At 35.3% G+C, this 22,821-nt stretch overlaps 1 protein-coding gene across 1 annotated transcript in view; it reads right to left on the bottom strand.

Moving 5' to 3' along the window:
* Window positions 1–22,821, bottom strand: part of CRIM1 (cysteine rich transmembrane BMP regulator 1) — a 217,806-nt gene that overhangs the window by 37,695 nt on the left and 157,290 nt on the right. The window contains exons 8-9 of the mRNA XM_026081276.1: window positions 17,411–17,539; window positions 4,987–5,143 (exon numbers count right to left, since the gene is read on the bottom strand). Coding sequence (XP_025937061.1) covers window positions 4,987–5,143; window positions 17,411–17,539 — 286 coding nt within the window. The remainder of the gene's footprint in view (window positions 1–4,986; window positions 5,144–17,410; window positions 17,540–22,821) is intronic.

Genomic DNA, 22,821 nt, shown 5'->3' with positions numbered 1-22,821 from the left:
CTCTGAACAAGAAATCTCTTGGAAAATGTGGCCCATACCTTTATTTTCTTGGGGGGGGGGGGGGGGGGAAATCACAGAAAGGCAGACCTCTCAAACCAAGTAAGAACTTTCTGAATTAATCAAAGACTCATTTCACGTGGAACATCTAACTGCATTGCAAAGCAGCATAGAAGACAATAGTAACAAGAAAATTTTGCTTAACAGAAATACCCGTAAAAACTGAAAGAGTGAAAATATACGTAAGCAGATGTCAGGGGTGCTTCTTTATTGAAAGCTAAAGAAGAAAACAAGACCAAGGAAAATACCAACTATTATTTTTAGCAGTTATACATGATCTGCTCACTGATTAGGTGGATTTAAATCAAGAACATTACTGCCAGTCACACACTGGGAGCACAGATCGAGGAATGGAAATTTACTGTCTTTACTTAAGAGAATATTGGCCTTTTTCTGATAATTCAGCATTTTGAAGTTACAAAAATATTAGGTTCAACATAGATTATTTAGGTCTCTACTGTGTTTCATTTATACTTGTTGAAGCGCTGTTTAACCTCTTCTAAACAAAAATTACAATTTATACCACCAAACCAGACAAACCTGCTCATTATGTAAAAGAGAATATTTCTTACCAAACAAATGCAGGGAAAGGTAATGTATAATAAAGTAAAAGAATGTAACAGTAAACTTGATAGATTTACATAAATAAACAAAACACATAATAGTAAATTACTTTGATAAAGATATTTTGGAACAATTCTTATCAGCACTTCCCAGATGAATGATGGCAGAAAAACATTTTTAACACGTCAATATATTATCCAAGTTTGAGATTGCCAGTGAAGTAAAACAGAAGTAATGGACTTAATAAAAGGAACCATAAGGAGAAACTAATTTGACTGCTTTAGATACACCACAAAAAAGTCAAGAAGTGTTAGCTGGAATGGAAGGAGAACATTTAGACCTTGGTTCATGAATATATTCAAACTGTTTTTGTGTCTGAGCCTAAAAAGGCAATGATGAAAGACRTTAAGCATCAGCCTTAACAGTTTTCTATTATAATTTTTTAAATAGGCAAAAGCAAATGGCCTTAAAAATAGTAAATTATACAAGCACTTGCAATATTAACATAAAATTAAAAAAATATTATTTTTCCAATCCAAATGCTATTCAATCACACTGAGTAAACAGTATAAATTTTTTAGTTTATATTGACTGTCTCTGTTGTTATGCAAATACATGCATGCACACAATCCTTGAACATGTGAATGGAAAAAGTTTTCTCAGATTCTGTTCTGATGGTTTTAAGTTAGCACTGCAACTCTGGTACAGACAACAAATTAAGAACTATAACATGGAAAAAGAAGTAAAACCAAGGTCTAACAACCTCAGTGTGCTCTTTAAATATCACATTAGATCATTCTGCTGAGACTATAAATCAAATTGAAAAAAGAAAAAAAGCTAGTAACTGAGTACTGTTACTGGAAACTAGTATTTAAAACACAAAGATAAAACAGAAACAAAAAGAAATGTTCAGATATTTAGTCTGCAAGTTGCTGAGCTCACATCCTGCAGTTCCTACTGAAGATGCTTTTATGTATCATGAACAAAAAAGATAGTCTCCATCTTTGTTGCAAACAGCAATAAAACATACTTTGATTTCCATTATTCAGAGTTTTTCTCTCTTCTGCGCCAAAATTCAAAATCAATTATAAGCTAATGCAAATGATTCTAGTGCTCCTTGCGAAATGGTTACATGGTATGAGAAATATATGGCAGTTTCCAATAAATTCTTGAATATAGTTATAAATTGTGTTCCTTTATTGCTGTTACATTTTCACATGAATCTTTCATTCTGCCTCCTCCTTTTGGGACCTCTCATTCACGCCAACTTCTTCGCTGCTTTCTAATATTCTCATCTCAGTCCTCCACCCTGCTCATTCCATGGTTAAGTTCTAACAGTTGCAGACATCCTGATATCATTTGCCTCTTTGGCTCCCAATTCCAAGACACTTCATCTTGGATTTTGCATCTACTCAACCAAACGTCTCAAGCTTCAATCTCCCTCAGGCACTTTCTAAACAATTTTGCACGCTTTGTGCTTGTTTTAAGTGACTTCATCACTTTGATCCTTGATGCAAACAGCTCTATCCTATCTAAAAAAACTGAGACATCTAATCACTCATTACTTCTGTTTGGTCTTTCCTGTTTCTTTCATTCTTCTAGCCAACCTCAGCGCTCCTTGCCTTCGAAGTCACTGGCAAAAGTTTTAAGAAAGACAAAATTGACATCAGTTTTCTGCAGCTTCCCTCCTACTCTACCTTCTCTCACCAGCAAAACTAAAAATAACTCTTAGCCACTCTCAAAGTCAATATGGCCAAAGATAATTTTATTAGCTGTTTCATTTAAAGTTCTTACTTTTCTTCTCTCATCTACTAAACTTTAAATCAAGCCTCACTCCTCTCCCCAAAATTCAATCTTTGTTGCCTTCCATTTCTCCCATTTTATTCTATTTCAAATCAAGTCTTCCAAAATGTTGTTCTCTTTTCTCCACATAAAAATAAGCCTTTTGTCATACCTAATTTCAATTTTGTCCTTGCAGCTTCTCACTTTCTCTACTCTTAATTCCATCCTTACATACCTTCACCGTCCAGCATGTTATCTTATTGGCCTGAATAGTGGATTTAGATTTTTTGAAAAAGGAAGATGGGAGAAAACCCAGTATAAGTCATAGTCACTCTTCCCAGGCAACAGCTTCTTTCTAGAGCCCCAAAACTGAGTCACAGTCCAACTCAAATGATGCCAGCACAACTGTTCAGATATCCCACTGAATAATTAAGCTTAAGTGGACAACTGAATCAGAGCAGGAACACATGGCAGCATTCAAGACAAGTGTCCTGGACTATACAGACCCTAAACTGAATCATGAGGCTCAGAAGGACCCTGAGGTTCACAAAGGCCACTTGACTCAAAGTGCTAGCACTGTGCAGAGGCAATCACATTAGAGCTGCCCTCTGTGCTACTTGTTTTGATTTCATCTTACAAAGCATGCATAATCTTACATTCATGGCAACTACATTTATGTCAGTAGGGTAACTCCCTCCCTTTATTATTGTCTTTCAGTCACTGTATTTTAGGTTGTAGATGCATAGTGCTTGAACTGTTAAGGCATCTCACTAAAATGAAATGTATTAATTTGAGCTTTGCTCTGGATTCATGCCAAAGACCATCCCAGGTGACCTGCTGTAATAGTTACAGCTTGGGAAATTGAAGGAGCTAGCCATATTATTGGCCGTATCACTCCCATGACTGCCGTTTCCTGCAAAAACTTCTATTATTTAACCAGGGGCAAGCCTAATTCTGTATTTGAGATAATGGTTATAAAATTATATTGAATGATATTACTTTAATTTGTTTTGCTGGACTGCTGTTATATAGGTATTTTTAAATTACTCTAGGGATTCCTCAAGGACACAGCCAAGCATCCTTTCTAATTTCGTTAGAAAAAAAGTGACTGAAATAGTGTTTTCAAGGCAAACACATTCTTCAAAGGGTTTTTATTTCTAATTTTTGGCTGCGTATTGCAGCATATTTGTGCCTTTAGAAWCTAATGTTCCATGGCATATGGATCTGCTTTTTGTTTGGCGTAGTCCACCTTTTGTTTAACATCATATACAGTGCAAGAGCTCTACGGACGATAAGAAGGAGGTCAACCAGAACACTGTATTAACATAAGTGGAACAACACTCTATGGTCAAGAAAGATAAGCCAATAGTATGAAGATTAAAGGGAGGTGGAAGGCTGGTATGCTTTTTTTCATTTGGCAACACAACTAGAGAGAATACAACTTATTCACTGGCACCATTTATGACTGAAGCACTAATTAAATTTGAGAATGCCACTATGATACAGCTTGATTTCTATTTTTCTAAAATCTCTGATGTCTCTCTGGTCATTCAGGCTCTACCGTATTTTCATTACTCCAAACTTGATAAAAACTGTGAACAAAGAGGACACACTGCACAATATATTAGTATTACAAATAAAAATCTGCAGCGCTGATGAATTAGTGTCAAACAGAACTCCAAAATGAAACAGAAATTAAAGGAGGATTAGTATCTAATGCCAATGGTTGCAGCATTAGTAAACTTCACTAAAAATAAGAAAACAAGTTATATATGAACATTATCTGAATCTTAGCTGTCATGAGGTAGAAATTAAAACTTTTATGAACAGGAGACAGTAACATGGAACTGAAAAATCAAAAATAAAATATTTGTAAAATAGATATGGAGACCACCAAATTGATTGCAAAGAAATTTGTGTGACAAAAGATTTGCCCAATTTTGTCATCTCTTCTGCAAGTGAATGAATACAGCAAATATTTCCTTTCATGGAAAAAGAACTCTAGCAACAATACAGGTTTTGAACACATTTACAAAAACTTAAATTAAGAGACAGTACTGTTTTTCACTAATCCTCTAAAGTAACTATCAGAAATGTCCATCTAAAACATGTCCAACTAGTCCACTGTCATATCAACATTAAAAAATCCCTTGAAATATTATAAAAACATTTGAGTACAATAAATGAGCTATAAAATGAAGGGGGGTATTACAGGAGTACATACAAAAAAAAATTCAAAAACCTACATGCAAGAGATGTAAGCAGCTTTTTCATCTTAGTCATCAAATATTCTTAAAAAAAAAAAAAAACAACCCTAAACACTGTTCTGTTTTTGTAATCTGTTGCTGCTATGATTGCTGTTTCTTAATTTGTTGGTCAAAATCCATTTCCACAAATTCAGTGCTAACACCCAAGTTAGCTGGAAGAATACTATAATCTCACATGAAGTATGGACATTTCTGTCTTCCCATATTTCCCCCAGTTTTGCCACAAAGTAAACACAAGTACATATTCAGGGATTTTGCATATTTTAAATATGCACATGGATAGAATTAAATATTTTTTCAGAATAAGAATACGTACAAGTATCCAAAGGGACAGTACTTGTCACATACTATGGGTTTGCATTTCTTAGGCCGTGGACGGCACTGACAGATCTCACAGTTGTGGGCATCAGTCTGGAAACCGAAGGAACAATCCAAGGAACAACCTGATATGAGGCCAGTACACAGCTCCTCTCCTGTGAAGAACACATGCAGCTTAGCACAAAATGAAAACTGTTTATACCAGAAAAATGCATCTTCAGCAGACTAAATATTTTGTTCCCTTTTAGTTCATAATGTTTTACTTTTAAGACTGATCATCCTTACCTTCTGACTGTCCTAATTTTAAAGCATTCAATAGAATTCTACAGTAATGACACAAACCATACAACCAAATACTACAGCATGTCTTCAGTTCCAGTCAAGATCTTGGGAAGTACCATCTTTCATACCTTATACTAAAACATTTCCATGGATAAATACATAGACAAAAAAGTCCAACATTTATGACTTGGTCAGCCATTAGTAATAAATTTAAAATAACATACTTTCAACATGTTATAAGTGTTTAATAAGTTTCTAGTCAATATAGAGCATCCTTGTTATCTACTCTATTTTCACTTTAAATAAATTGAAAGGCTGGGATATCAGCCTTCATTCCCTACTTCTGCTGTTTGCTGTTGCCTGTTTGGGGATTAAGACCTGCTTTTAAAAAATATGACTACAATACCCAAAGAGCTGTTATAAGCTTACTAATACCAGATTAAAAGACCTGTCTCTTGGAGTCCACTACCATGCTTAATTAGCCTGTTATGGCAGTAAGGGAGATGCTGGATTGATGGCATCTGATTTTCTCCAGTGCAGGGATAAATAATGGTCATTATATTTACTCTCACTGGACTGTTTTGAGAATGATTAGTTTGCTTTTGCTCTTCTTGGAATAAGAAGTGCCAGAAAGACCACTCTTAACATACCCTGCAATAGAAAATTTGTTTATTGATTGTGGAGGCATGAGGCAACAAGAAATAATGATTTTTGTTATATKAGGAGATGTAAAATACAGGAAATATAAAGTGACTATCATTGCAGTAGCCAAAGAGAGATCAAAACAAAAAAAGAGGGAAATAAATTGAAATTCCTCAAGAGATGAATATGATGGGTGATATCCAAAGGACAGAAATGAAGGATGCTCGTCTGCAGTTGAAACCTCCATACCACTACAAAGCACTAGTCATATGGATGGGAGCTGCAGAGCATTCCAGAAATGCTGCATATTAGAGTACTCATGACTCTCCCATTCTTTACGGATCTGAAAATTTAGGGACTGGTTTTCTCAAAGAGGAGGTCAGCACATTGACCCATTCTGCTCTTTCCACTCCTGTGGGTCTGAAATGCAAAGGTAACCCCCAAATCTGGTTGGCAACTCCCTCCCCCCTTTTATATTGCCTCTTCTTGGAAGAGTTTAGCAAGCAAGACTATTCCCTATAAATGACAGGGAAAACTAACAAAATAGGAACAACAGTACCTTACAAAACTCTGCACACAGCCAGACACTYGATGTAAAAACACTGTAACTGAAAGCATGAATCCATGGAATGCAATTTACAAGTTCCTAAGCTGGTAACACAACACAGGCAGATCACAGATGTAATCTTTGCTTTACTTAAATGCTTCCTCTTCCATTTTTGAAACGTTGCACTAAAGACTTCAAAATACAGTATAATGTACTTATAAAGACAATGGATATCGCTGTCAGATTTAACCAGATGTGGTTAATCCAAGTGCTTCCTAATCTGTTCTATGAGATTAACACTCATTTGGTATTGAAAAAATATTGCTTAGCACCCCAGAGCGAGACAGAAGCCCAGGAGAAAACTCTGGTAAATTCACTGATTATTCATCATGTAGAATTTGGACATATTTGCCTCAGGCATGGCAATGCTGATGGTGACTATCAGAATCCAATAGCTCGCTTATCTTCAGGAAGGGGAGAGAAAGAGACTCTCAGAGTTGCTTCAAGTATTGCAGTAGGGTTTTATTTTTTATTCTTTTTATTTTTTGGCTCTGTGATGGTGACTGCTCTCATAATCAGAAAGACTGAACAGTAGGAGGAACTGTGTTAGGTTAAGACACCTAAATTTTGGCAATGATACCTGGGAGATCAATTTTGCACTACAGTCAGTGCAGATTTAGTCAGCAGAGTGAGTGGAACCTAGAGAATGTTTCAGCTCACCCCAAGGCAGACACTCCGAACAGCTTAGAGAATGGACTGCACTCCTAAGATCTCCACCAAGCATAATGGGAATTTAGCCTTCTCACATTTTCAGGTTGTCAGTCTGTAGCTGAACCCCAACCCTGGTGAGCTCACTCACTGTTTGTAAGGAAGAAGGCAACAACAGGCATCAGGCTTGCAATGGTCTGCTGCCGTTCTGAAAGTGGATTCCACAGGAGTGCTACAAAGATGCTCACCTAGCTACATTAAGATGAAAACCAACATATTTCTTTCTAATGAGTCATTAAAAATTTCAGGAGGAGGTTGCTGATAATTGGAAGAGATTTCAATAATATAAAAAACAGGTGTAATTTTCACCCCCCCACCCCTTTTCTTTAAAGCAGAGGGCTTATTGTTTTATTCGTTCCTCTATCTGCAAAGCTCTTAATAGGAAAACAGGTGTAAAGCTACACAAGGCATAGTAATGGCCTATTATCCTAACCAGCAAGTCTCAGCTTAAACAGGATGAGGATCTTGGCTCCCACCTCTGTCCTTTTATGCAGATTTCATGTCTGAAACTAAAAGGGTGCAAGTTTTTTGTCATTCAGAATGCAGAAAAAGAAATGCCAGATCCTTTCGCATAGGCTCTGGAGGTTGTCTTTTGCCAACAGAGTACCAGCGCCACCAGTTTTACACATTTAATGTCAGTCATATCTAACCTTTGCACAGTAATGGCAACCTGTATCTTAGGTTTTTGCTTTAAGACAGATACATATACAAGGATCTTCACAAACTCTTGATTTTGAAGGATAGCATTCAGGTTGACTTATCAGGGATCCTAGATTTTTCTAATATGTAGCCACTAGTGCTGCTTTAAAATCATTATAATGCAGAGGAAATTCTGATGCTCCTCTCTGGCAAAGAATGTTGTACAAGTAACACAAGGATGAAAGACTTTCCTCGAAGCAGAAGAGAGAATTAATGAGCTTTTGCACTAGTCCGGATGTTTATATACAATTCTTCCCTGACAGCATACAGAGATAATAAAATCAGCTAAACTTTTCATTATATATGACTTCATAAAAGGTAAATTTGAAGGCAGTAGTTTTTTTAAGTTAGCCTTGAACTTTATGAAGAACGAATAGAAAGTACATCTACACTGGAAGATCTCAAAAAAGAAAGATCATCAGTTATGAGCTTTGAGAGGGGATAAATTATGGCATCTCCCTGTTGATGCTGAGAACTGACCAGTGAATAATCCCAGAATCACAGAGATAGGGTTCATTTTTTTGAAGCATACTTTGTCACATAAGAGAGGACATGTTTGGTTTAGGTGGCTGTCCATAAATATCAGGTTCATGGAAGACAGATAAAGGAACAATAAGGGACAAATGAAAGGGTGTGGAAAAAATTAATATGCATCTGAAAAAAAAAAGAGCAGAAAATAAAAAGAAAAGAAAAAAATCTGAAGAAATAGAAGCAACATAATCATCTTTTACTTGGCATATTTTCTCACTTTATCTCGTCTCCAGATTTTGTGTTAAGGATAGCTATCGAAGTGTGACACTCAGATCTGAATACAGAGTTACAAAAGAGAGCAGAATTTTTGCCATTAGAGGCAATCTCAAACTGAAGTACCGCCACAGTACATATACACAGCTTATGTTTGCTGCACAGGCCTGTCAAAAACCTTAGTACACAGTTTAAAATATGGCATTTTTTCAGAAAACTGAGAGCAAACCCATCAATTTTTACAGAGCATAGTTGAGCTCTAAAAGAAAGAAAGAAAAAAGAAATAGAGGGCAAACCTAAAGGTCCAAATGTAGATCAAATTCAATGTATGAAATTGTTTTCCTGATAACATCTCTATAGCCTATGCTACAGCTTTAAAGTAATCATTAATGAAGTATCACAAGTTCATTTTGAAAGGATAAATAAAAACAGATTGGCTGCTAAAGTTTTGCATTTCAAACGAGAAATGCTAAGGAATAAAGGYAACTAGTTCATGAAAATCAACTGCAATGAACTCAGGAAATTTATTATGGGAAAAGCTAAAAAATTGGGGGGAGAGATTACTTGTTTGTAGGGTTTTTTTCACCTTTGCTTAGATAAATCTCATCAGAAACTCGAATCCCAGATCATGGAATGTTTTTGCAAAGAAGATATCCAGCCCAAACTAGGCTAATAACTGCTTCGAGGACATATTGGAAATAAGCAGAGAGTCTGAAAGGAGAATATAGGAAACATTTTAAAAAGCTAATACAAATGAAAAACTACCTTTCAGAGTTCTGGAAATGTGCATTATGCACCTGTATGTCACTTGAACTAGAAGTAGAAACAGGCTCATCAATTTTTCTTATGAAACACAAAATGTCAGTGAGGTAATGTCAATACAGAAAATCCTTATGCACAAGGAAACAGGGGGACTTAAGGGACTAAAATAATAATAATGCAGTGAAATGTAATACTGAAAATGTGTAAAGCCATGCCCAGAGGGAATAACCAAGAATCTGTGATACAAGCTGAGAGTTCAGACACAGGTATTCTGAAACACAATCCCAGAATGATTCCTGTGGCACCTGTGATGCACCTTTGAAAAAGATGAATGTAATCCTGAATGTCTCAGGCTAACGTATCTGTATTTTTACAAATTCTTAGTTGTTTCATATGAGGACAGACCTTAGCCAGAATACTACATAATTCTGGAAGAATTTCAGCTGAATTAAATACAGCAAAAGGCTAGTACAATAATCATGGAATGGTGGTTGTCCTCAAACAATGATGTTATCAAAATAGTCTCCTACTAGGAATGAACTTTCACTTGAGGGCAAACATACATCAAATACTTATAGTAGTGAATCCAGCCCACACAACAGACAACACAATTTTCTTTTCCAYGTACATCAACAATTGCAAAAGCAGCAGAAAGAACAATCAGTTACCAACAGCTCCATATTTCTAGTCACAAACTTATTAGACACTTACTATATTTGTAAAGGCTGTTACTTACAGACTTTGACCCTTCTAAACACTGTAGTTCTAACAAATACTTTGTTCTGTAGTTTGTAACAGTTTAACACTATATAATAGACTTGGATACAGAGATTTCAAATTATTAGATTTATTTGGATGAGTTCAATAAGAAGCTGCTGGAAAAAAAACAAGCAGGAGGGAAAGAATGGTTGAAGATAAACCAGTCCTTCACAAACATTTGTGAACTATTAATGAACAAACATAAATACAGTATTAGTACCAACATTTCTAACTCTGGTCTGCATTGACAATAAATTATTTTTAAATATAGTAGTTTCCTCTCCCCTCCCTGCCCCTTCTTCATCCACTCCCAAACACACAGTTACATACACACATACTATAAAAAAAATAAACATTAGAGAGTTTCAGGGGAGCATCATAGTTGTTCAGGGGGGATCAGACTGGAGGATGAGACAAGACTGTCTGAAGAACCAGTCTTGTCTTAAGAACAGGGGATTACCAAGATATGATGAGAGTCTGCTCAGCATACTGCATGCAAGACATCTGGTGCTGTAAAACTCTTTTCATCTAGATATCTTATTCTCAATACTAAAATAAATTTTGTTTTAAAGGTTGCTTGGATCACTGTAACACCTAGTCACTGGCTGCTAAAGAAAAGAATGACACATACCAAGGTTAAACAGAGTGTAAGAGAGGTTGATACATTGACATGAGACATGCTACAGTCCAAGGCCTACCCTGCAAACAAGACAACAAAATTATATCCTGGGATACACAAAGTTATCAATTTTTTATACTTGAGAGGATTCGCTCAGAAGTCAGAAAGGAAACACATGCAGGTAGCCCTGCAACTGTAATGAGCCATATTTCAGATATATTGTAATCTCTGTGTCTCAGCTGTGACATCTCAGAGGCAATATATCTCAAAATGAATCACAATTCTTCAGCCATAAATTCAAATAACTATCAGATGTGTGATTTATTCCTGATCTTAGAGTACTCACATCCCCATCTTGCCTGAATCTAAGAATATCTGCAATGTTATAAAATGCTTCTCAAAAATCAAACTGTGTAGTAGACAAAATTCAATCCATAAAGAATTTCATGCCTAAGTCTAAAACAGTCCTCCACTTTGACCTTCTAGTCTAACAGCTGTATTGTAATTCTAGTTAACTCTTATTTAAAGACTTCTCAGTTGCTTTCTTCTAGCACGTGTATGGCACATAAAAAAATTCTAAGCTCTTAAACTGGGACATTTACCTCTCCCTATTCATTATGTTATATATGGACACTTGTACTGTAAAGAGTTGAACTGGAAGTCTAAAATTTGTGAAAATGCATCTAGAGATGTATAGATGTATAAAGATGCATACCTGAAATACTTTCAGTTTTTAATCCTCTAATATGCAGATAAAAATAACTGCCAGAGAATATTAATATACATACATATGACAGAATTATGTCAGTATTGCAACTTGGCTTAGACTGATGTCCATTTTTTAGAATTTGTAGTGTCGCTACACAAAACTATTGACATACCTTTACCATCATTATTTTCTTGATGCTGAGGCTAGACCATATCAGGAAAACTGTTTCACAGTACCTTTATAATTAAGCACTCCTCAGCCGTCCTCTCGGTGTGGATTGCTACTGCTGGTTAATCTTCAGGGGTGGGGATCTGGGGAGGCAAATTTATGAAGGAGAAAACTAGGTTACTTATCAGTAACTGGAATTCTCTGAATATATTGCCTCCACAGATCCACACTAACCCTCCCTCCTTTCTTTAGAGCTTATGATTCACAATAGCTGGATAAAAATGAAGGGACTGGGCACTGTGATGCTAAAAACCCTGTCTAAAATAATTTTATGAGTCCGTTGAGGCAAATTACCCATTTGGATACTTGCTCTAAACAACTTTAGGATTCACATATAACACATGACTTTATGAAAATGGATTTGTAGCAGTGACATCTCAAAGGTGGAGTTAACTGCCAAATGATTAAGCTTCTAAAACCCTTCAAACTGTGTTTTTTGTTGTTTTTTGTTTTTTTAACTGAACGTGTATTGAACATAAGTCAAGCCAAAAGAATTTTTTAATTTTATTTCATTAAATATATTGTAAGCATTAATAAAAACAATATATTGTTATAATTTTCAGAAATCCCTGCTGAGGTTTTTTTTTTTTTTTAAATAAAGAAACTTGCATCATCTCCAACTGCAAAAAGATAATCAAGGATTCTCTTTCTGCCAGGTCTACCTATTTTTCAGAAATCCAAAAGAGGCTGTCTGCTTATACTAAGCAAGGATAACTGAACTGTCTTTGTTTTTTTTTTATCAAATTTATATGGTTTTTATTTTGCAATACAAGTTTACTTGGATTTTTGTGGAATTTGTTGCTAATTTGTGATAATAACAGGAAATCATTGCTATTAAAATACATGTTACCTATCTTGTATTTTACTGTTTTAAGGAATTTTATACTGCTTGAAGCATACATTCTGTGTGGTTAATGTAGGGATAACTTTAATTTGATAATAAAATTAATATAAAATATGCTCATTTAAATGGAAAACAATTTACACTGAGAGTGTTTCAAAGTGTTTAGAACCCATCCCCAAGAAGGATTATTTATAGGAATAGTTTAAAGAAATGAAATATTCAGATTTTGGCTAGGAAGAAATAAGAGCAAAAAGAAAAACAAACAAACAAACACCCACAACCCAAACTCTGCAATTACTAAAGGTTGAACACACAGAAGAGAGGAGTTAAGAGATATATCCTTTCAACATAGTCCCTGAAAAGCTTCTTTTAGGCTTTCTCCCATTACCACTGCACACACCTTTTCACAGCTTTAACTTTCTCTATCTATAGACAGTCTACAGATGTACCTACCTAACTTTTCTCATACCTTCCAATCCTGCGCTTCAGTCTTTCAAAGATGCCTTCGAATGTCTCATAGCTAACCCAAGTTCCACGTTGCCAAACCCAAATTTCTTGTTGGAATTCCATTCCACTTGACTCTTCCTCCCTTCCTCTTTCTGTGAGCAAACACATAATATTCCAAACTTCTAATTTTAAAATACTAATTCCATGATTTGCTTTGACAGGGAAAGAGACCACAACACAATGTGGATGATGATGCTTTTAATGTACAGGGAAAACAACCCATCCCAGCCTTCTACAATTCAGTTTCCCCAAGATCATTCTGGAATTAATGAAATTGCATGACAACTGCATCATCTAACTGCAAAAGTAAGTTCTCTAAATGAAGCAAACAATTTTTTTGAAATTAGAGCTTTGCCATCAGTTTTAATCAATTTAGATACAATTTTGTAGGTTAAAAAATACTGAAGCCAAACATGCCTGCAGTTATCCCCTGAACAGTACTCCACTTCCAACTCATTAGGGGTGAAAGCCTATAGTCTACAACAGAAGTTCACAGAATCACAGAATGGTTGAGGTTGGAAGGGACCTCTGGAGATCATCTAGTCCAACTACCCTACTCAGGAAGGGTCACCTAGCCCAGGATTGTGTCCAGATGGCTTCTGAGTATCTCCAAGGATGGAGACTCCACAACCTCTCTGGGTAACCTGTCCCAGTGCTCTGATAACCTCACATTAAAGAAGTTTTTTCTCATGTTTAGACAGAGCTTCTTGTGTTTCAGTTTGTGCCTGTTGCCTCTTGTCCTATCACTGGGCACCACTGAAAACAGTCTGGCCCAAAGTTAGAAGTTCCGAGTTACAGGAAAGATTTTAATGGCTTTTTTTTTTTTTTTTAAACTTGAACATATTACAGGCATAGTACCTCTTAAGAACAGATAAGGCTATATAAAATTTGGCCCTTATCACTGAGTCTCACTGAAGAATGATTTACTGCTCAGCAACAATTTTCAGATTTTAAATCATGTTACTGCAATCAGCAGGCATTATTCTATGTACTGGTTGCTCCTATTTGGAGCAACAGGAATCCTGCTTCACAAATAACGGACCACTGTTCTTGTTCACTCCCTGGCTGTGCTTCTCCATTTAAGGACTTAAATCCTCTCTGCTTCTCCCTATGAAAGCAAAGACTTAAGACACCCCAGACACCATGGCAATTGTTGCATTCTACCACAAACACAATTTTTTTTGCCTTTTTGCAATTTCTGTTTCTTGCTTTTATATTATCTTATATTTTTTTCATTTTTTCATTTCATATTTTTCCTACTACATTAACTTTACTGTTGCTATTTTGCAGTGTTTCTTCCTATGCCCTAGATTATACTTTTTTGCTTTTATCTTCATAGAGAGCTTTGGTTTCTATATGTTCCCATTCAGTATTATCATTCCTCTTCCCTGCTTATTTGTGGCACCACCTCTGTTCACTGGGACTTCCCCCCCCCCCCCATATTTATCTGTGTTTACTCTTCACTCAGGGACAGTTTTCTCCTTGCTGCACCACGCTAACAGGGAGAAGGATAAAAGACAATGTAATGTCTATTATGGCAATGTCTACTGAAATCACAGCGTCCCAGAAATGTTATCAATTGCTGCTTTCTTCCTTCACATGTTCTCTAGTCCACTTGAGCCAAGCTAGACAAACTTGTATCTGAATTACAATAAAGCACTACACAAGTCTCATGATATCATACTTATACAATTATTTCAAATAAACCTGTCATGATGATTTATGGCTAGAAGAATGTAAATGAAGGTAATAAAGAACAATTTACAGATTTACTACGCGTTCTTCCCTTTCTTCTTTGTTGTTTTGGCTTTATTTTGACTGGAGGTAGACAGATTCAAGTATAATGAACCTTCAGCAGGGATATCTAAGGAGAAATTGGCAAAAGAAAGGAAACTATATTGGAAGGAGATTAGTAGAGCTAGGATACACTAGCTCTAGCTATGATGACTTCAAAGAGTAATGGGCCTCCTTACTCCTGCACTTTTAACCTGACTCAGTCAAGTAGCTCGCACCAGTAAGAAAGAAGTGGATGCAGGGTACAGATCCTCAAGCTCGCAATCTAATTTAAACTAAGTCCACATGAGTCTACATAAGCTTCAGATAACACACATATTACACTACTAGAGAACCAAAAGACACAGGTTCTTACACATTCATTTGCTCAGAGTTTGGCAAGAGACATTTGACAGAAAAATTCTATTCCTCCATTTTGACTGATATCCCTCAAGCGATGAAGACTTCCAAGCTGTTATTTTACTTCACTTCTTAAGAAAATAAAGGTTTCCTCTCTCTGAATGATTTGGGAGATTTTTAAGCAATATACAATTCAAGTTATCTAACTGAAAAAAGACGACAGACAAATGATACTATTAAGTTTGCTGTTGACAATTTACTACTGCAAAATGAAAATAATTCAAGCAAATCTAGTAAGAGAAAAATTCCCTTGAATAAGCTGAAGTGGTATTCAATTGGAAACAATCCAAGCAAGAACAGAGACATTCCTGGGATGTGGTAAGAGTACACTTGTAATCAAGGAGAAATGAAATGATTCTTTGGAGCGAGGGGTCTCCTGTACAAGAAACTGGAGGAAAGGACTGAGCACAAGCATAGATGCTGCAATTTGCTGAGTATGTCCGTCTTCTTGTTTGTATCAAAATCCTTGCAAGTTACGGTCAAAAAAAAAAGTCAATTTAATAAATATGAAAGTGGGGGAGGGGGAAGAAGTCAAATTACAATGCTAAAAACCAGACTTTAACATTTCTAGTTTTGTTTGTAGGGAGAATTCAGTATGGCATGTATGTAACAGCTTAGATGCAAAAAAGTATGTGCTTTACACTTGCAGAGGGTKCTTTTACCTTCTCTAATTCTTCATACTTTTGATTTGTCAGTTACAATGACTTTGTTTCAAGACATCATTTCCTTGTGTTGCAGAACTTTATACACCACTGTACACCGTAGACATACTATACACATGCTATAAACAGCATTGTATGCTTTACAAATTAAGGGAAACATCTATCCATATTTCAAAGGATAGAAAATAGATCTGGACTTCAATCCAGTTCCTGTGAAAATCTGTGGAATTACTGGCTTTTACCATGAATACAACTTGTAATCAAAAATACTATTTCCACATTACTATAGTGATGTTATTGCTTGCTGTATACTTAAAACAAACAAACAAAAAAACTGCCACCACCAAAAAACACAGCAAACTCCTTTTCTTACTCCTTAAGCAACATACCAAAACAATCCTCAAATTCTTCAGTTTGGACCAATTAGAGTGTTATTTTGAACTCTTCTTCTGGGAGACCCCTAAATAGTCACAGTGGTTCAGAAAAGGACTGAAAATAGATGGACTGAAATGAAGAGAAGAGGAACGGAGTAAAACTTCAGTTCTGAAAATCTCACAAATTACAYGGAAGCCACAGAGCTACAATAAAATTACAAAGAGAATTTAAACCTACTCTAACTTCTAGGCTGGGCTAGCAGCCACACTGTGTTACATCCTCCAGCGGAGACTAATTCAACACAGGTGTTCTTTCTTGGGCAATTCTGAGAACTGACGTAACCTTACTTTGTATTTCATCTATAGACAATAAATTCTTAAGGAAGTATGTGGAAAAATAAATTTGTGATGCTTTCTTATTAGGATGCTAACATCACTGATATACAGAAAATTCTCTCAAGGTACAATGATTTTCTTTGGGGAAAATTACATGTTAAATTGAAGTCTGCATAAATCCTAACTCAAGTATTATGTAGATATTACGTAAGTACATTATAAAAATGAAATTATATATGGATTATATGTTTCTACGTAGACATACACACACAACCTTAGAAGTCTCATTTTCAAACATTTATCCTCATAACCAATAAGCTAAGTTATAAAAAATAGGCTGTTTAACAATAAAAGTATTTGACGTACACAAAACTTGGTGCCTTTAAATTCTTTACATACAGAAGAAAATGGAATGTTGAAGTTTAGTAAGATTTTTCAAGGGGACACTGTCAGGAATGGTAAGTCCCAAATATTTATCTTTTTTTTTATCCCAGCTGCTAATTTTTACCTGGATTCAGAAATTTATGTTTTTCCTCCAAATACATTTTAAGCAAGCAAACAAGTAACGTAAGAGGTCAAAAACCAATCCTTTAAAAATGAACCACCATAAAAAGCACAGGTATACTAACACTTCACATTGAACTTTTAATGGTTTAATCAACTCTATGAATGGAAAAAACAGCAAACAAACATTTTAGATACAGCTTGATATAAAAGGTATAAACCACAGCACTTTTGCATACTCACTAGTTTTGCACTGACAAATGCGGCAACCATTTTGATCCAGTTTGAAACTATAGATACAGTCTTCTTCAGTCAAAGTGCAGTTCACCAAGATCTCACAGGTGGGTGGACCTATTGTGATGTATGTTGGTTCTAAAATATAAGAAATATAAAACACATGAATAGATTTGAAATTAGTATTTTAATTATGTTCACAAAAAGGTATACATGATGCAACAGTGCAGAGAATCATTTTTAATTAATTTTGCTTCTGATTAATTTATATTCTTGGTAGCTCTCAAACAATTCATGACACTGAGGCTTTTTTTTTGCAGTGACATATACTCATCATGTAAGCAGTATAAAGCAGCATAAAAACTGTAAAAGTGAAATAGAGAAAAAAAAACACTAAAACTTTTGATCACTAAATAGCTCAGAGTGAAATCAGCATTCCTGCACATTCATTTTAAAACCAAATGTAAGATACCTATTCTTTCCCCCCTTCTCTCCAAAACAATTTTGTGAAGACTTTACTRTGCAGATTCTTTTACATTAGAAACTGAACAGACAAAGCTTTCCCCAATTCTTGGTCGACTGATTGTACCAAGTTGCAAATCAAAGCACAAGATTCAGTGGATCAGACCTTTTCTTTTGTGAAGAAGACCACGCTTCTTCTGAAATTTAAAGCAGAAGAGAGTTTGAATATGAAAAGGGGATGAAAGATGTACTGCCTGTGAAAGATCTCTTCAAGTCATTTAGCAGGACTACCCATTAAAGACATTACTTCTTACAGTAYATTTTGCAATACTAGGTCGTGCTTTTTAAAGTTGAAGACCATATTGCCAGTTATTAAGCATTTATGTACAGTATAATACTATTTTTTGACACCATTTGAATACATAGGAATATGAAATCTGATTTAATATATATGGTATCCAGAAATGTCCACGTGTTTTAATAAACAAAATTATTAGAATAAAACAATACCCAAAGACATATGAAAAGAGCAAGCAATCTCAGCATAACCATTGTTAAACAGGACACAGGAGGAAAGAAAATATATTGTTTCCCAAATTACTTTTTGCTGTGTGAGACTAATTTTGTCTATCCTATACATATATATTTCTAAATAGAACTCAAGCACTTGAGAACAAAGGAATTAATAGTTATAGACTTTATTAGTATTATACAAAGCATCTAGGAAACACAAACTGAATAACCTTTAAAGAAACCACAGCTATCTGTGTGACTTAGTTTCACTGTTTCAAAATTGTTTGAATTTATCCTGTTCCTCCTCAATAAATGAATATTTTAAAACAATTACATTTTAAATAAACTCAAAAGATGAACTGATATATTATGAAAATATGGAGAAGTAATACTAGCCATCAGGGCAATAAATCATAACATGCACATGTTCGTTTATACAGCATGCACATTTTCATGGACTGGAGACGGCAACATCTCACTTCCCTAAACCTGATATACTGAAAGGCAAATTTTGCCATCCTTATGTAAAGGTAGTTAGCCTTCACTCTTAGATTAAGAGAGTAAAACACTAATCAATATTTATGAAGTTGTTAGAAACGCACAATGTCAACCAAAATACAAAATTCTGTGTCTACTGGTTTCATGTCCAGCATGCAACTTTTGCACCCATGCCTTCCAGGCAAGAGAAGTAAGTTATCCTATTAGAACAATTCTGCTTTCTGCTTTCATTGTCTTTTGCAATTTTCTGATTTCATAGCTTCCTCCAACACTGCTCTTCCCTTCACAGCAATTTACAACAGTGGCTGAACATTTTTAATCCCTTTTAAATTAGGGCAGCTAAGTACAGAGTTTGGAGGAAAAAACTGCATGGAAGGCACTACAGTGAACTTAGAAGATTTCAATCTTCTATCTCAAAGGTCAGGGTTCAGATTCCTCACTTTGAAACCTTCAATATAACATTCAAATTTTGATACTTGTGTAATTTTTGTAGGAAAAGTTATCTGTACACATTATACATATATAAAATGTCACTAACAGCCTTGCTCAAATACAAGCTGGAAATTCAGATAATGGCAGTTGTGTGTCTGTAGACCCCTCAAATCATCTAATTTAGGTTATAATTATTTTAGATTTTTTTCTTTCTAAAAGACAGAGATTATTAGGTTGTGGGGCAAGTGAGAGATTTTAAAATCTCTGTGAGATACTCATTTCACAGCTCAAAATTTGCAACTTTTCAATGGAACTGTAACCTTAATGAGCAATTTATTTTAGAAGCCACGAGTCTCCAAACTAGAATTTTTTAAATCTCAGTGAACTCTCTGCATTTAAGTTCATTCAGTAAACTGCACCTGACAATCATATGAATATCTAATACATTTTGCAGCTTCTAAAATTCGCAACTTCAGCAAACCATTAGCTTAGGCATCCAGAACATATTGATATGTACCGATAATCAAAAAGCTCCATATATTATTCATATCAGTTTAAGACATATGGTATACAACCCATCTTTGGAAACAAACTCATCTTTAGCATCTGTACCTACTCTGAAAACTTCCTTTCAATAACAGTGAGTTTACTCACTGATGTAGTGATACTTGTAAGGGCCATATGAAAAGTCTTTCCTCCAATAAGCTTCCCGTATAGCATTGGTGCTAAGTTTCTGATTTGCCCTACTTTACAATATTCCCTTTACCACAGCACGTTCTCCAAGCAAGGGACTCTGGACAAGCAAAAGACCACAGTACAACAGTTACTCTAAAGCCAKATAAGGCTGACTGGACAGCCAGCCCAAACCCTACACTTTAAATGATAAAAAGAGCCACAATAACGCATATAATTGCTAGTAGTTAAAAGTGCTATGCATCATATGAAACAAATACAACCCGAAGCAAAGTTCATGGACAGTAACATGAGTTGGACAGCTGAAGGAGACCATAGCTTTGTCCTGTCACTGAAGAACAACATAAACACCTTTGCACATCTTGAAAAAGGGTTAAAATTTTGTTTTCCATTAWATTATTTTTTTGTAAAACAGTAATCTAACTATACTGCAACTTGATGAACATTTCAAATGCAAGTCAGTCCATGATTTCCTGTTCTTAATATCTCACTTTACATCACAACAATGTTCTGCCTACTTTGTGGTATATTAATCTCCTCCTTTCTCCATTTGAATATATTCACAAATACAGGAAATAAAGCAATCACTTAGCCATTTTGGCTATTAAACTGTTTTGCGAGCAAACTATCTTGTGAAACTGTCTTGCACAAACTTGAAAGGCAATATTCTACCATGGTTTAGCACGCTACACAAGAAATAACCTACAAGTGCTACAGTACCACGTAACAGTCTCTCTGTGCTTTGGAAGGCCAAAAATAAAATGAAAAGTAATTGATAAGGGAATAAACTTGTAAATAACCATGACTATATAAGATACTTACTTCATGATTTAATTTAGTCTAAATTTAAATGGTGCAGAACAGTTAGGTAAAGTAAGTAGTTCATTTATTTTAATTAAGAGGGAATGATTCCCTAAATGGAGGGAAAAAAAATTCTGGAAAGCGATGTGTAAACTATGAAACTAAATCTGCAGATTATTTTTGGAACAGGGGAAAGTATCCTATATCTACAGCGTACAGTGCTGTATAAAGATAGCACTGAACAAGACTAACRGGTAGGTATATATGAATATATGCTAAAAAGATTTTTAGTTTATTTTAGGCTAATGTAAGGACAACATCACTATCACCTGGTATGATGCTGAAAGCAAAGAAATAGGACAAATCCCAAGTCTGATCACTAGTATTTTATCTTACCTTCTTTCTCTTTTCTGTAAAATCAAGCTGTAAAATCTTCAGGTATGCAACGTACAAAAGGATGCATTTAGAAAATATTTAACATACAGAGTACTAAAAATAACTTACAGAGCATTTTTGTTTTAATCCTTCAAAAATAGTAACATATTAGTAATGCAATTACTAGCAATCAAATAACTTTAAAAAAACAACAAAAATTAACTGAAAGCTGAAACGCAGTTTAGTATTCATTGATCTTCTTGGACATAAAACAAGTCTATAGAGAAACAGAAGAGTTACGTTTTATCCCCCTTCACTGAACCTCACCCCTCAAAATAAGTTCTCTTTATATTCAGGTATAATCTAATATCTATAAAAAAAGAAATCAGTGGATATTTGTTATATATTTTTCTTGCTAAGTTATCAAAATTGTATTTTTGTGTTTTGATACTCGTGTCTGGGACACGAGATACACTAATTCTGAGATACTACTATTGCACCTTGATATATTCAGTAGTGCAGTATTTCTTACTAAGGACAAAATTAAACCATTGCTATATTAGTTAAAAAGACTGTTGTTAATCCTTTGTTTGTTGTATTATTCTGTTATCTTCTACTTTTGCATCTGCTTTCAGCATCCTGAGTGTTTCCAGACAAACTTACAAACATGTTTTTTCCTCTCCTGTCCCTAAAGGTAAGGCCTGGGATACAGTAATTTTATATGCATGCCTGCTTCTCAATGAGCTGCAAGTAGAGGACAAAAGAAATAATTTAATTCCCTACTCCCACATGTGCAAAAATGCAGCTGGGGAGGGGGAACTATTAACTCTTTTCACTTCGCTAGACAAGACTCAACAAATAAAGCCAGCTCTGCTGTTGCCAGGCTTCTGGCTATTTGAATAGGCAGATAGTAGTTAAACTTGAAAAAGCATGTAAGACCACATGATCGGAGTTAGGCTTTCACTGCTGCACTTGGTAGAAACTGCAGAAGAAAGATCCAGCGCACACATGACCTGACAATGGGTGGGAAAAAAACGTGCTGTTTCTGTCTGTATGTTTTATAACAATAAAACTATATTGTAGAAAGAAAGGGTGAAGAACATACTGAGAAGAGAATTGAAGGGAGGATCTGAATGAAAACAATGGTCTTTTTAATAATCACAGGTTTTGCTGGTGCAAAATGCTTACATTTACGGTTAACTAAAGATTTTTATTAGAACATCTTGTTTCCGTACTCTTTGAGCTTGAAACTTTCCATGCTGAATTTCAGTGCAGAGTATTATTTGTTTGCTTGCTGTGAAGTTGATAAAAGTCTTTGAATTCATTTTTGACATTCTTTTACTCCACTATAAATACTCTTCAGGTAATAAAGAGAATTATAAAGGAAAAAAAGATGAAGTTTACAGAATCATARAATGGTTGAGGTTGGAAGGGACCTCTGGAGATCATCTAGTCCAACCCCCCTGCTCAAGCAGGGTCACCTGGAGCACGTTGCACAGGATTGCATCCAGGCGGGTTTTGAATATCTCCAGAGAAGGAGACTCCACCACCTCTCTGGGCAACCTGTTCCAGTGCTCTGTCACCCTCACAGTGAAAAAGTATTTCCTCATATTCAGATGGAACTTCCCATGTTTCAGTTTGTGCCC

This window comes from Apteryx rowi, unplaced genomic scaffold, assembly GCF_003343035.1.
Source record: "Apteryx rowi isolate R43461 unplaced genomic scaffold, aptRow1 scaffold_54, whole genome shotgun sequence".
NCBI lineage: Eukaryota > Metazoa > Chordata > Aves > Apterygiformes > Apterygidae > Apteryx > Apteryx rowi.
This window is presented reverse-complemented; position numbering and strand designations above follow the sequence as displayed.